Source organism: Mustelus asterias, chromosome 14 (genome assembly GCF_964213995.1).
Source record: "Mustelus asterias chromosome 14, sMusAst1.hap1.1, whole genome shotgun sequence".
Lineage (NCBI taxonomy): Eukaryota > Metazoa > Chordata > Chondrichthyes > Carcharhiniformes > Triakidae > Mustelus > Mustelus asterias.
Window position 1 is genome coordinate 57,883,032 of NC_135814.1, and position 16,134 is coordinate 57,899,165.

The 16,134-nt window shown below is 37.8% G+C and overlaps 1 protein-coding gene and 1 long non-coding RNA gene across 10 annotated transcripts in view; one reads left to right on the plus strand and one right to left on the minus strand.

The window, feature by feature from the left end:
* Nucleotides 1-245: 245 nt before the first annotated feature.
* LOC144503704 (homeobox protein Hox-D5) overlaps nucleotides 246-16,134 on the plus strand; it is a 38,042-nt gene continuing 22,153 nt past the window's right edge. For 2 of the 9 annotated variants that reach the window (XM_078228457.1, XM_078228463.1), the window contains exons 1-2: nucleotides 471-650; nucleotides 11,908-11,934. Coding sequence is in view for 2 of the 9 variants with exons in the window: in XM_078228459.1 (XP_078084585.1) it covers nucleotides 599-650; nucleotides 7,047-7,523; nucleotides 7,887-8,137 (780 nt within the window). In the remaining 7 variants the exon portion in view is untranslated. The other 7 variants (XM_078228456.1, XM_078228462.1, XM_078228464.1 and 4 more) reach the window with 5 other exon arrangements.
* On the minus strand, nucleotides 2,736-9,595 carry LOC144503707 (uncharacterized). The gene is made up of 4 exons (XR_013499543.1): nucleotides 9,457-9,595; nucleotides 7,868-8,027; nucleotides 5,899-5,950; nucleotides 2,736-4,117 (listed from the first exon to the last, which is right to left on the minus strand). It is a non-coding gene; the product is annotated as an uncharacterized LOC144503707 (long non-coding RNA).

Below are 16,134 nucleotides of genomic sequence, written 5' to 3' on the forward strand. Positions count from 1 at the left end.
GAGAGGTTTCTCCTTATGTTGTCGCGGCATTTCCGCTTATATAGTTAGTTAAGGCGTTCGTTACAATACACACGATAACAAATAGCTGCAGCGAAGAACTCGTTAAAGGAAACATGGCGCTTGCGAGCAGTACTTGTGAAATCCGCAAGGAATTGCTGCGAATTCCTTTTTGTTTGAAGAAAATTTACAACTTTGTAATGGACCTTTTACGACGGAGACTCCTTTCCTATTGGCTGTCATTGGTCATGTGAATCTAGTAACAGCGTTCATGGCCTTTTCATGATTTCCCTTGTGAATATTTCACTGCATTCCGCAGCTAACTCGTCTCAAATCGTCTTTTCTGTCAGTATCTCCCCTTGCCTGCTTTTGTCGTTGGTATTTGACGCTAGCTGCTAGCAAAAAAGGACACTTTCCGCTGTATTCGCGCATTTCAGTCTTTTCCTGTAAAACTATGAGGAAGTCATTCGACCCATGCTGGGATTTAGCAACCTGAGCACTCTCACAGACCTCTGACGTCTGTTTACAGTCTTTCATTTACCCTTCAGTTTTCGCTTTACTCCTTTTTTTTTAAGTCCCTTTATTGATCGAAAAAGTAGAAATGGAATACAACATTCAGCTGGTTACCATTCTGGGGAAGCGCCTTGAGCCGGGTAAGTGCTGTGTTTTGCTTACGCTCTGCTGTTGCAGATAACACTGCTGTACAGAGGAGGGAAGGGCGTTTGTTTCGTTGGTCGAGTTGCAGGCAACTGTTAGGGAGGTCGAGGAGCGTTCGACATGTATGAACAAGAGAAATTTGTAAACGGTACATTGGAACCGGGTCCGGGTGGTCATGTCAATTCAAAGGCTGACTGTAGCGCAGGTGAATTATATATTTATATTCCGCGGTAGGACGGGGAATTGCGATTCGCGTCTATCTTTGATATGAAAGCTTCGCCACAAAGCAGCTGACATTCGCTCATATGATCCAAGGCGGAGATTAATCAGATTGCATAGTATACTCATGGGATAATGATTATTGTTATTACCAATAGGAATAGGAATTGTTGTTGCTATTTTGCGGGAGCGATATCCGATCATTTGCTGGCGTCTGGGTTCCCTTTTTGCCAATGTGTGGTTTTTCCGCATTCAGTATCTTACGGACGAGGGCACTAGATGGACGCTTTTACGCTGAGGATTGATTGTAGGGATGAATGATGCACCTTGTGTTAATGATCCGAATAATCCCGTACAGTAATTACAGAAACGATCCGAATTTAGGAGAAATGTTTGGCCAACATTGTAATGATGACCAACCACGTGACAGAACTTTGCACAAATGAGTGGTACTTGCAATAATGACCCTGCAGTCGATATCACACTATGGTTTCAATGTGCTAGTCATGATTCAGTTGCTATTTTAACTTGTGTTTTTTAATGCAAAAGTTTCAAATAATACCAGCCCACCCATCTGATGATTTATTTACTGCAACAAGTTGTGCCCAAATTGGATTGCATATTATATATCTATATATATAAATACTAAGCTCTGCAAACTGGGAGTGTTTTTAATTCGGTAGAAACAGTTACATGTTAAGTGCTTTCACGATGCAAAGCATAACGGTCACTGGAAAAACACCGGCTTTCCTTGTTCCTATTTAGCTGTAACACCTTGCTGCAGAAATAATCACTTGTTAGCAAGAAATTAATTCATCAATAATTGTTTGTTGTTGTCATATTTTTTCAACGTATTTGTTTGTATGCATTTCCGGTGATTAAATGTTCCTAGAGGGTTGTTTAGGATTTTTGTAACTTAGCATCAGCGTGAGATAAGGGAGCTTGGAATTGCGTCCATTTGATATTGTCGTATCTGTCACATGACTGTGAATTCGATCTTTCAGTATCTAGATTTTTTTTACTGGTAATAGATAAAAATGGCAATGCATTCGTTTGATCATCTGTGAGGCGTATGGTTATGACGGTGTTGATTCATTTTTAGCATCTGAAATTCATTTGCAAATGAAAGAAATGTTTTAAAATGGCTGATCTGTATGTGTCTGCATTCGTCGCATAGACCAACTGGCATTTTGTCGAAGTGCCACAGGGACTGCTTACAATTAGATTATAAAGTGTTACTCGAATTAAATCAATGTGTAAAGATATCATAACATTTGCAATTAAATCGTGTTATTATTTATAACATTGTAACTGTTTCGATATTACTTGTGGATTTTTTAGACCAGATCTACAAACAGAAATGTATTCATACCCAAAGTATATCAGGTTGGGAAAGCTAGTGTTGGTTGTCTTATTGAGAAAGCAGTTTAATCTTTACCTCAACTCTCACGCAACAATTGATAGCGATTGTGTTCATAGTATGTTTTCATATAATTCTCAAAGCATTGCCCATGTTCATTCCTATGTGTTCATGGCGAAGACAACGGTTCTTAAGCAGGATTTACTAATCAAGCTCTTGTCCGTTCAGTTAACGAGATGACTATCTGTTTAGGTTTAATTTTCGATAAACTCAAACTGCGTACCTGGGCTTATGCGATTCCTATATTATGAGATTTTCAAAATATTTGCAAAGGCTGATTTGTGATTTTCATTTTTTTTCTTGACAATACATCATTTAATATAAACATACAAAAAAAGGAAAAATGAACGGAAAACATTATTATAAATAAATTAGATCGGTGTCGTTACCACTTAAGTGACAGTTACAACTTTTAAGATCTAATTATTTAATATATGCTCTTCAATATCACGTAGCCAATAATTTTGCTAAAGGTGCTAAAATACTCAACAGGAACACCACTATGTGTGTATATGTGTACGTTCATGTCTGTGTACATGTATATGTTTGTGTTTCTGTATTTTTATGTGTGTGTGTGTCTATGTGTGGCTGTATACCTGTGTGTTTATGTGTGTTTGCATGTTTGTGCATTTATGTGTGCATATATTTGCTTGCATGCATGTGTGTGCTCGTGTGTGTGTTTTTGTATGAGCATGTGTGTATGTATGTGTGTCTGTATGCATGTGTGTCTGAATGTATATGTGTGTTTTATGCGTGTGTGTATTTGTGTTTGTCTGTATGTATATCTGTGCCTGTATGTGTGTATTTATGTGTATGTTTGGTTGCATGTATATGTGTGTCAGCATGTGTGTGTATATCTGCTTACATGTTTGCCTGTATGTATATATATGTCAGGACGTCTGCATGTGTGTGAATGTATGTGTATGTGTGTGTTTATATGTGTGTCTGTGTGCATATGTGTGTCTGCTGTGTGTGTGCTTATGGGCCTATGTATGTCTGTCGGTATGTGTATGTGTGCCTGTAGATGTGCCTGTATATGTAAGTATGTGTGTGTGTCTGTCTGTATTTGTATACGTGCCTGTATGTGTATGTGTGTATGTGTATGTGTGCCTATATGTGGCGTTGTCTGTGTGTGTCTGTATGCATGTGTGACTGTATGTGAAATTATGTGTGTGTGTCTGTATGTATGTGTATGTGTGCCTGTATGTGTAAATATATGCATGTGCATCTGTATGAGTATGTGTGTCTGTATGTGAAATTATGTGTGTATGTGCACCTATATGTGTAAGTATGAACGTGCATTTGTCTGTATGTATATGTGTGTCCATATGTGTATATGCGTCCGTATGTGTAAGTATGCACTTGTGTGGATATGTATGTGTGCCTATATGTTTGTGAATAAATTGATTTACAATCAGTATCTAGCGGTCTATTTGGAACATTTAACCTGGACGATTTTGCTCACAATGTATCTTCTACACCGATAATGCTCAAATATAATTTCCAATTTCAATAGAATAATATGAAAATATAATATTATTTATTTAATGGAAACAACTTTTCAACTGAACATACATTACAGAATGTAATCAGATCACCGCCAACGTTCAGCGCTTAAAAAAATACACTTTTTTCTAATCTTTATAACATTAGTTTACAAATATAAACAATTCTTCATACAAAAACTCCACTAAAGATTTAATCTAGATTTTAACGGGAATAATCCGTTGGAATCCCAGAAACGGTTCGCTCTTCGCAGGGTTATCAAACAAACGAAATTCCAGACCATGGTCTTCTCAAGGATTTATTACAAGGGAGAACGCGCTGTAAAGTGAAAACACACAGAAAAATGATTGGTATGTGATGCACGCACCGATTTCTTCATTTCACAGTGTGAATATGATCCACGATCTCTCCCCGAATAAGAGTAAAATATTTAAATCCTGGCCGTCCTATCGCAAAAGTTTCAAGGATATAAACGCGCAGTGGCCCGGAAAAATACTTATATTTTTAAATCGCCAAAGTCAGCACTAGAAACCACACTATTCGATCGAATGTTCAGTAAGAGCGGCCTGATTTGTTAATACAAGACAAAGACAATATTTCTTCCACCGACTGTCATGTTAGATTTACGAGCATCAGACAGAGTCACTTGGACAGTGTAGAAACCAGGTTCTGAGATCAAAATTATAAGAGAGGCCACACAAACCGCACCCCACAAAACAGAAATAAAACCAGACCTATAGAATGGCATTTTATCTCAAACGTACTTGTTAAAATATTACATTTTCTTGTACTTAAGCTGAACTCAGCGCAGCTGTAAGTTGGAACACATTATGGACCTAGAATCAGAAACCTTTCAATCGAGGCCTATGCGGTTCTGCACTGAAACTGTACGGCTGAAGCTTTCCCAGTTACTTCGGGTTCATGCAGTTCCAGGCAGTAGTTACACCTCGTGTGCTCCTAACGTGGGTCCTGATTATACAGATCCTCACTGCAACCGATTTTATTCGGAATCTGCTCAGACTTGAATTATTTTGTAACGCTTTATCCTCCAATTCTTAAAAACTCTGGTAACAGAGATCGGGAAGGCGAGCACCAAAAATTTCCCTCGCTCCACGGCAGGAAAATATGTTTAAAAAAATCATTGCCAGAGCGTAATAATTAAATATTATTTTGTATGAGAAATATTCGTGCGTGGCGTGGCCACATAACCCGGGGGTTCATATTGTACAGACTGATACCCTTATTAAAGTGGTGAAAGGAACATTCTTTTTACATCAATGAAAATCAACAGACAAACAAATCTAAATATTTAGATGCAATCCACCTGTTTAAATATTACTGCGATCTTCGGCGAACTTTTGGCAAGGTCTTCAATCACATTAATACAGTCGATATTTGACATCACTACCCCTCGTTAACGACGCCTTTCCGGATCGCATTCTAGCATTCATACGCCGCTTATTAATCAAACCGGGGAGGGGGGAGACAAATCTTGATTTCAAAAATTCCATTTATTGCTCTGTGAATTTCTTGCATTTCTAGCCGGCTCAAGCTGGCTCGATGTGTTTAAAGTGTAACTACCACTGTAGAGATCAAAAGTGCAGCAACTGCAAATGTAACATTCCTTTCCCAAATGTGCAAATATTTGCCGAAGGCTATCTTTCTAAAGAAATATTTTTAATGAGCACAACATATACATTGAATGTACATCAGGCCCCAGAGGTTGATACAATTGCCACGACCCCAACACAGTGCAAAACATTGATTGTACAGAAGGAAACTCTTATTAAAATCCACGATTCATTGCGAGGTGAAAATAGAAATAGAATAGAAATCAGACACTCCGCTTAGCTTCTCGATGTGTCTGTCAGGACTGGTGGCAATGTCGACTCAACCAGTCACAGAGTAAAATACAAAGTTACTTTGTAATTATTTTCAAATATAAGTTACCGATGAGGGAATTTTCACAATAACTTCACTGTAGTGTTAATGTAAGCCGATTCGTGACACGAATAAATAAACTTTAAAAACAGAGAGCACATATTTATGCAGAATTCCGAATTTATTGGACAGGGTTCCGCCAAAGAAGGAATACATACGTGCGCATGAAAGCTAGTGGGGAATATCCTAGAGCTGATTTTAATGTACCATCTGTGAAGATATAAAATGAATATATAAATAATTTCAACGCAGTTTTCTACGAATGCAATCCATTCCAATCATTCTGAGCCCTAGCGACCCGAAGAAAGTGGGGAGGCTGCCTTATGAGTCGTATGTTTGAATACGTTCTCTTTCTTAGAAAATAGCCTCCACGGCCTCGTTTCGCACAAAAGGGAATCTGAAAATCCCAAATCTTTTGATTAAAAGTCAGAATGGGATGTCTGCTATTTGAAGTAATTACTCCGAGTATGCATTATCTATTTCCAACTAGGCAGTCCGCCGAGGATCAAATTATTTATTTACAGGCAGCATCGAACTAAGGGGTCAAGTACGCAGTTAATCCGAAGGAAAGGTGTTCTTATCAACTGAATTTTAAAAAGAGGGGTTAACAGTGTCACGAAATAAGTTGAATTATTGTGCTAGAAGTTTTCATAATAAAAGCATTGGATAAACTTTTGAAGTTTTTAAGTGGTCGTATATTTCGTCAGCAAATGCCAATTCGGCGAGTTAATTTGCACGTGTATTGTACACAAATATACACTTTAATGATATTACGAAACGGAATGTATGTATTTACAGAAACATTTTGCATCTGAGTTCCTATACATGTCGCCAGCTGCATAATTCATAATTTTAGATAACAGAAAGCAGCATCGAAACCCAGATATTATCATAGCTTAAACCGTGATCCCATTTAGAAATGAACCCGTTTCGAAAAATATTTAACAAACCGTGTGAACATTAAAGCCGCTTTTGGATTTGCTTTATTGATGTGAACCTGGCTTTCTTCATGTTTGCCAGCAGGAGGCGCTATAGGACCATGCTCGCTAAATCACAGCAAATATTCTCACTGCATGAATTACCCCCAGGGTCAGGCATAAGAATTTACGACTGGTCAACAAAAACACGTGATCCAAACTTGTGTCCCATATTTGGTTGTATACGTAGAAGGCAGAGAAATGACATGTGCCTTTTATTTCCATATTTCATTATATATCGCGCGGTCTAGTGGCGAATAAACGTCTAAGAACCACAAATCAAACCCCTAAAAGGCAGATGAGTTCCTACTTTTTAAACTCCTTCTCAGGTCGCTACCAAAATGGCCACGATTATCAGTTGCAGAGTTATGGAAATGCAGCTTCTGTGGGCGAGCATTTTAGGGAGTCGACGATGCTGTCTGCCAGGTATGGCTATGATTACACCGGGATAGACCTCAGCATGACTCGCTCTAACTCAAATCTTTGTGGAGACAGTGAAAGGTCTGCCAACTACCTGCAAACAGCCAATAACACCTTTCATAGCTCATCTGGGATGAAAATGAAGTCTCCTGATCCTGCCTTCTGCTCGGCATCTTTATTAAGCCCATCAGGCAGTGCTATTAAGACGGGGGCCACTGTCACAGAGTCCAATCACTCATACAGCGGTGACCAGGACACTTCGCCGGTTAACGATGGACATCCTAAGGGGACGGACAGCCCCAAACCGGAAAGTGAGCAACTGGACAAGGATCAAGCCCTACAGATGCAGATATACCCATGGATGAAAAAGATGCACCTTAACCAAGGTACGATATTTGGCTTTTTGATGCGTTTTAAATTTGATCGAATTGATTTTCAGACTGAGAAATAAAATAGCAAGCATGAGCTAAATATTTGAGGACTACATGTCAAAATATGACAATTTGAATCATATCGGATTATCAGACTGTTGATATTAATTATAACAGCAATTATGCCAGAGATTGCACCATGCTTTACACCATACCTCCTGAATGTGAACATTTGTAAATTATTTTAACACATCTATCCAAATAATTGAAGATTTTATTCGAGAATTAAGCATGGATGTATTTGTCTGAAATTGTATAACTTCATAATTTCCATTGCATTGATGCGTGTAGTAACGCACCTTTTAACTTTTTCTTAAGAAGGTTTAAGTGGACTAGAAGGAAAACGAACGAGGACTGCATATACTCGCTACCAAACCCTGGAGCTGGAGAAAGAATTCCATTATAACAGATACCTTACACGACGCCGGCGGATAGAAATCGCTCACGCCCTGTGCCTGACTGAAAGACAAATTAAAATCTGGTTTCAAAACCGAAGAATGAAATGGAAAAAGGACAATAAACTGAAAAGTATAAATGTCAGCCCTCCAGGAGCAGGATTTCAGCCATAGCTTCTTTCATCCAACTGGCTATATAAGATGACTATCCAGATGATTTTTTTAAGTTGCAATAGGAGAGGTTGCTTGGCCACATTAAGTGCTCCTCAATGAGATGTTGTTCTCGTGTGGGTTCAACGTCTTGCTATCAATTTATAAAGGCGAGAATACAATTTATCAGTTTGTCATCAACACATGTTAAATCATGCTTTTGGTATGTTGATGCTAACATCCATGTCTAAGTTTAGATTGTAGGAGAGTAAATCAGAGGTCAACAAACGTAATGTAGCCAAGCAAGCCACTTGTCTCAGAACAGAATGGACTTGTGCCATATATCTGGTTGGTGAACAAACAAATTCTACACCGGATTATAGCTTCGCTAAGACTCTAATTTAAAAATGTTTTATAAACATAAATAAATATTGTTTCTTCATCTCTTTTTACAATAAAAATGATTTTTTTGTTTGATTATTCCTTGGAATGTGTATGGCACGAGTGTTGCTGTGGTCCCAGGTCTATCTTGTTATGTATATTCTGTACATATATAACGTTTAAGTGTCTGGCTTTGTCCTATGTACATGAAAGAAGTGATTTTTTTTGCCTACAACACTGAAATAAATTCAGATTTATCAATAAACATTTCACCTGGCGTTTTGTTTCGCTCTAATGGGAGTAAAAAGACAGTGACAATTGGTGACTTGTGAAAGAACCAAACGCCATTTCACTTTCTCACTTTGCATCTATTCCTTTGACAACCAGGTTCACCTAATACTAGCCCCAATGTTTCAAAGCGCATGAATGTTCCTTGGGCTGAACCGTCTTTGAACGTTTTCTGAATTTAAAAAGAAATATTATTATTGGTAAGAGCTGATGGCCGAGATTATACTTATTCCAATAACTTTATTTAAAAAAGGACATGAGTCATGCTTCAAAAACCTCAGCACCTAGACTACAGACACGGTAATTTTCAAAATATAGTTTGATAAACTGTTATTTGATAAAAGAAATAATACGAGTTTGCTATATTAACATAAATATTTGAACAAATATACATCCATTGGTGGGATTTGATTGGAAGAGCTATGGAACTTATGAACGACTTGGTATTAGATTCCACTGCATGGAATAACTTACCAGCTTAACTGCACTGAGGATACTTTTTTACCCAACGCTTTTGACTAAAGCTGTTGAAGCGACAGAAACAGGGAAACAAAGTCACAGGACTCCGTAACTGTTGAAAAAGCTTCTTGCTTCCTTTCCCAATCGACCAGTTTCTATTTCACTCTAGCGCAGAAGCTATCGCTCACGTATACATGTAATGTATTTACACTTACCAAATCTTATAGATCCCAGTGGTTGCTTAAGAACTGCCCAAACTGCGTTTTAAAGTAAAGGCAACTTATTCTCCAAAGCACGTTTCCTCTTGGGACTCAAATGTTTAGCTTTATATTACTGAGAGAACATTTCGATGAACATGACTGTCTTTAGTGAATAAAAGTTTTAAAGTTTAAGGGTTATTTATATGGACGCCACAGAGCCGATTCCTGACTGGCTATAGAGGGGCACGTGATGTCATTAAACTTTGTTTTATGGTTAGGGGAGTTGACAAGCCAAAATATAATTCACATCATATATTAGGTTAAGAGCAGACAAGTGCAGATGGGTTAGTGTTTTTGATAGGGCCTGTGGAAAGTGACACCAAGAAGCAAGCTGCCCTGTTCCACGGCTGTGCATTGGCAGTATCCTAGTGTCCTAGTCCCTTTACGCTGGAAAAGCAGCAAAGTAAGTTCTTTCTAATCGGTTGCAGAGCTGGTGAATCCGTGACACCTGATGTCATTCGGGCCTCTTGGGCGCATGCACTATTTCCTTGGCCAGCCAAAAAGTAGAAAGCACGGTACGACGTGAGTTCAGTTTCAACAGATACCAGTTTTAGAAATATAATGTGTTCAGTTATGAAAATGATATTGTAATATTCGAAACAAATGATAAATTATACATGCTACTAAATTTCCTACGACAATTTCAAATGCTTAATCGTGAAGAATGTTGTGTGTCATAATGCTTTTAAACAGTGAAATGAAAAATTCAGAAATAAACCTAGTGTAAGTAGGGTGCTTTAAAAAAACAAGGAGCTTTCGTGCAGCTTGGTCACGTGTGTTAGATAAGTCACTTTATTCAGCGAGCTCTGAAAGGTATGTACTGCACAGCCCTCCCTAATATGTAACACTTCCATACGTTGAAAATCGATTTTTAAAAAATTGAGGTCGGAGAACTAAGCAATGTGCAGGATACAAATTGTTTCTGTATAGTCTGCGAGTTTGATTGAAAAATACTTTGGGAGATATGACCTAATTCAAGGAATAATACTGCAAGTTTAAAGAAGAATCAAACATTTCCAGCACATTCCTTGCTCAACCTGGATTAATTTGCTGAGGTTGCATAATAACTTTCAGTTAATTTGTTCGGTTATAGGTATCAGGGTTTTGTTCAGAGTTGTGAACAATTTGGAATAGAAATATAGAACAATGGCGACCAATGTGCTGCTTAATGCATTTTCATTTTCTCCAAGTATCTGCTGAAAAATATCTTCTTTTTTCAATAAAAGCAGTCAGAACACTCACTGCAGTTGGTGAGAACTAGTTCGGAATTCCCATTTCAGTCCTTTTGTGTCCCGCAGATAGTGAGGCAAAAGGAAATGAACTAACCCTATTAATTGTTTTTTTTTGGTTACACATTGGTATAACTTATGGGCTACATTCATGTTGCTGAAATTTGTAGAATGGTATGACAACGTTTCGGGGGGGGGGGGCGGACTATGAAATCTTAAACAGTGCGAAATGGGAACCAAGATGCCATATTAGTGCAAAAGAAAATGAATAAATACCAAACATGATAGGGGCAGGCTCTATCCAAGGAGCCCAGATGAAGAATGTTGACACTGACAACAGAAAATGTGAACAATGCATTCATACATAATTCGGATTTACTTTATAAAATAAAAATCCAGTACGTCCTGCCCTCTTTAGCCAACTTTAATGGAGAATTTAAGAGATAAACTTTTTAAGAAATGAAAAATAAAGATTTCGTAATTATTCGAAGTTAACGAGGCTGAGTAACACCACGAGATTTTTTTTCTCTGCTCTAAATGTTCAAAAAAATCCGCATTTGAAAAGAATAGCAAACAGAACCTCAAGAAAAAAATACCTGCCAAGATATTCGAGAACATATTTGAGAGTGGGTAGCAGCCCACAGAGGACTTTCTTTTCATTAATGTCGCTTATCATTACAAATCGACGTTTTATGCATATAGATATATTTTAAAAGTGCACTGAATGGTCACGTTAACTCGTGAGAGGAGAAAATTTGTATTGTCAGACACGGCCAGAGTAATGTAAAACCAATATTGAAATTGTTGTTTACCTAGAATATGTGATATCACATGGGTTTCCTGTGCTTAAACAGTGTAAAATGAAATTAATGATGACATATCATAGGCCAAAAGCAAAATTCGCCGTATATAAATGATCGAATTTTTGTTTAAAGTGCTGCACCGTAAAAATACAGAGCTGCAGTTGTAATGGTAGCATAAATTATATTGTAGGTCGAATCTTTGTCTTTGAAAATAATATCATGTAGACCGCTTACCTGAACTTGCGAAGTTAAAAATATTTCAGTTACTTTAACATTAGTTTGGACCGGAAAGTAATTCCACTGATTTCCATCTTTATTGTGTGATTCGCTGAATCCGAACTGTTGAATCTAACTTCGATTTTATTTAATTGCAGATCTCGCAGAATGGAAGAGGCTCTTCCGTAAGTAGCTGTGTGTTATTTCTTAAATGTGTGGCGAATAGTTGCGAGCGGATGTTAGTTTCGAATGTGGTCTATATGGAAAATGAGACGGTCACATTGTGGGCCTAAAGGGAGTGGTTACGTGGATTCTAACAGGATTCGAGTAACAATTGTGCACAACTTACTTTCTTCCTGACATTCTGCTCAATTTGTATAACTGCATGGGAGAAATTATGCTGTTACAGTCAGTTTCCCCGAAAGGCTTAGGATACGTCGAGGTACAGAGTAAAAGCAGTTAATGTTTTGTGTTTAACTGTGACGGTTTATATCCAGTCAGATTTAGTTGGGTTGTTATTTTGAACTGGTAATGTACTACACAGCGCCTCCCAGTGCAAGGCTGCATCTGTAAAAGGTCATTTGCAGGAAAATTATTGTTCCGGTTTCAAAAACATCTGTAAAATCGCTTTGTCGAATGACGTGTCGATAATTATAGCAGATATTTAAAGCGTACACTTATTGAGCCAACAGAAGCGTGTGGGCGAAAGCAAATGTTAAAGCTTTCCAGATATCACAGTCACTGTAAATATGTAGGCCAAAAATCAAGCCTTATGGCTGCCAGAGCATCAGATGAGCTATTCATTTAACTGAAGCACAGCTTTTCCTTTATTGGGTTATGTATTGGCTAGGCTTACCTTTTATGAAAAAAAAAATATTTGCAATGGTCCGCCAGGTCCTTGGTAGAATAATTAATCATTAGATGTTCATATTACTTATTGCAAAATTTCATTACTTTTTAAATTGAAGCATTATTAAAAAGTTTCTTGCATTTTGTTAACTATGAAAGATACAGTAAATAAAATACTCTATCAATAGGTTCATGAAGATAATACATTGAGACTATACATTTAAGGAAAAGTTAACAATATCGCAATACAATAAAGTAGCCAAAATCGCACGTCAAATTAGACAGTTTCAAATCTTTATTGCAAAAGGGACAGTAAAACATCTTGAGTTGAATTACAATCTGGCTCTCGCAAGCCAGTACTAGAAATATTCTGTCCCCTCCACGCCAGAGACCGTCAATGTTTCTTTTCACCTTTGTCTGCTATTGCTCCTTCACCTCAGCTAATTATAAGCATTCATAAGGATATCAAATGCAGACATTTACAGATACTAGTCTATATTTACCCATAATATCCGATTCTATTGCCCTCCGAGTAACGGCCTAATTATGCCACGAGATAAACGTCAAACAAGAACTCACTTTAAATAGATCCAGATAATGTTTAACCGGTATTGGCAAAGCAATGGGCCAGCGCAATGGATCCTTCGTGTCAGCACTAAGTTTTACAATGTGAATCTCTAGGCGTTGATAAGTAATCAAGGATAATTGCTACTGAAAAGCAAAACAGCCTTCCTTATGCTGAGTGGACTCCTGCAAGAAAGTGGCTTTCTGGGTCACTGGAAAGGTGAACTTTTTAAAAATTCAATTTTGTTTTTTAAATCGTTGTGTTTATACGCAGGAAGGCCCTGAGCAGGCTCATGGCAATAATAGCTTTCATTGAACAACTGAATCTATGAATAAATATAGGGTTCACTTCCCAAACACTTACTTTGCATTGACATTCTCTAGGTCAAAATCTGCTAGATCAAAAGTCGCAGCACTTGTGTGGGCAGTTAAAAAAGAGGTGAATTTTAATCGGGTTTGTTCATCAATAACTCTTTGGCATTGACCTGTCTGAACGAGTCGAGCAGTAAGGTGAAATGCAGGTCACAGCGTCTAACAAATATTAAAATGTGTAGCACCAATCAGCTTCACTATCTGCGATAATTTGAGCAGTAAAAGAGATTTGGCTTTCCAATTAGCGGATGATGTAACGGTATCTGGGATTTTCTTTGCAAAAAGGCTTTTTTTAAAGCAGAATTCACTGCCGGTGCATTTCGTTGGTGTCATTGGTTGTCGAAAACTGTTTAGTTTTTTTTCTCTTTCCTAATGCACTGGGGCAAACGAAAAAAAATCACAGGTAAACAAGACCAAACTTTTAGCGACGTAATGATTTTTTTTAATGGAAGGTAAAATAATCAAAGCAGCAATTTACTCAGGGATTAAACACAAGGCTGAACATTTGTAGAGGATTAGTTTAGTTGCTCTGCAATAAAACGTCGATAAAACGAAACCTTTGTTGTGCTGGACAGAAGCAGCAGAGAAACAAAGTGAACACTCCCATTTCGTGGCAGAAAGTACAGTTTCCGTTTTACTTTGTTAATCAGTGCAGCTCAAAACATTTCAGTCTAACCTTTGTACTGTTCAATACACTTACTTTTTTTCGTTGCCGAAGGTTTATATTTGTTCTCGGCCTCTCGCGTGCCTTTTATTCTAACTAGAGACACAAGGGCAGAATTACTGTAAACTCAGTAAGTTGGGAAAGATTCACACACTTGTGAAAGGTCAGGCGAGCAGCGCTCGCTAAAGTGAAAATAATAATGCAACTTTCCGAGGTGTTTGTAAATGATTTCAGTCTGACCCCGTGCCCTTCAGCCTTTAACACACAACGCGGTGACACTGCGGGGACAGTGGGGAGAGCAGAGTAAGGAATCTACAATGCACGAGAGTTGAGAAACCACCTTAGACTTGTTCGAGGCAAAGGGAATCCTAGTTAGTTGGCAGATTAAATAATATGCATTTCTTTCCTTGCATATGGCGATCCAATTGACTGGTGGTAATTAGATTTCGAAACACTCTGCAGCATTTATTATTTGATCCAGCTCCGAGGAAGAGATTAGAATAGAACAAACAATCGTTATTTTTTTCCTGGGCTGCTATCATTTCTTGACTGTAGCACTGAATGGAGAACACTTTGAAATAAACCAATATTTGCACTATCATGTATAACTTGTTTTTGATTAGATTTAGGAATTGTTTAGGCCGGGCGATATTTGTTATAACATCCTGCGGTTTGTTAGTGGTGAGTTCAAATTATTAGCATCTGGAGCAATTATTGATTCACGCTGGGGCACTTAGTAATGTTAGCTGGAGCGGATCGGTACAAACTGTTTCCTATAAAATCTTTGTGAAATACGAAGGGTTCATAAGCACAGTAACAAATGATAACTTCTGCCTTGCAGACTGTATGCACAAACCAACTCTGCACGCTGATTCATGTTGCTGTCACTGCCGAACAACGCACATAGAAATGTTTGCTATCACCTACCAGTTATAAAAGAACGACTTATATGATTTTTTTCAATGGCCAAACAATTAAATTGTTTAACAATCCCTTTGTCTGAATTTTATTTTTTAGTTATTAATATTGCACGCCATGAACTCCTTGGAGCTTTTAAACTACTTTCCCATATTGTAATTAGTCACCGAATTTGTTTGCAACCCGTCGTCTATATATACCCTGTAGAACCGAATTTGTGTGATGTTTCTGTCACAGATTCGTTTCTAGGGGAGTCTATGGTCGATGCCAACACTACGAAAATCAGCAGTTTGCTCTCCGTGGCCTTTACTGTTTAGATTGATGAAGTTCTAAGTCATACTGAATGATTTCATTGGGAATGGTCTCTTTTTGTTTTGAATCCAGTTTTCAATATTGAGTAGACTTTTAGATCTCGCCGCTCAGAACTGAATGGATTATTTTAGTTCTCCTTTGCAATCGAACTGTGGTGGTTAACGTGTTGATTTCCTGATCATTAGTGAGAATGCAGTCGTTTCTAAACTTCCGGATTTACTCTCCGGAAATCTAAGATTACTGAAACTTAAGTATTTCTTTCTCAAGCTGCCTGTTTCCATGGCGATGACGATAAATTATCTACAAAGATTGGCTGGCGGTTTTCGTATCACTTTAGAGCTTGGGAATTAAATCGAGCTAGAATGCGGCTCAGTTCAAAACGTAAAGTTGAATTGTACACGTTACAAATAGGAGAGTGAGTTATTGGAATAGTTTAGGGAGATAAGAGATGTGAGTGAATGTGAGAAGGAAAAAAAAACGAATTGTGAAAAAATGGTAGCATAAATGCTTCGGCCATCAGATAGAAAACTTATACCCCAGTCTTGCAAATGTTTCAACTTTAGAAACAAAGTATTTTTGATCTTGCAATGTCCTTAAGCAACACAGGCAAAGTCCTTTATGTGATACGGAATGCCTTGTTCTGACTACATTGAACTAGGCCCATGTTTGCCTTTGAATAACTTTGTCCAAAAGATCTTTCTGCATC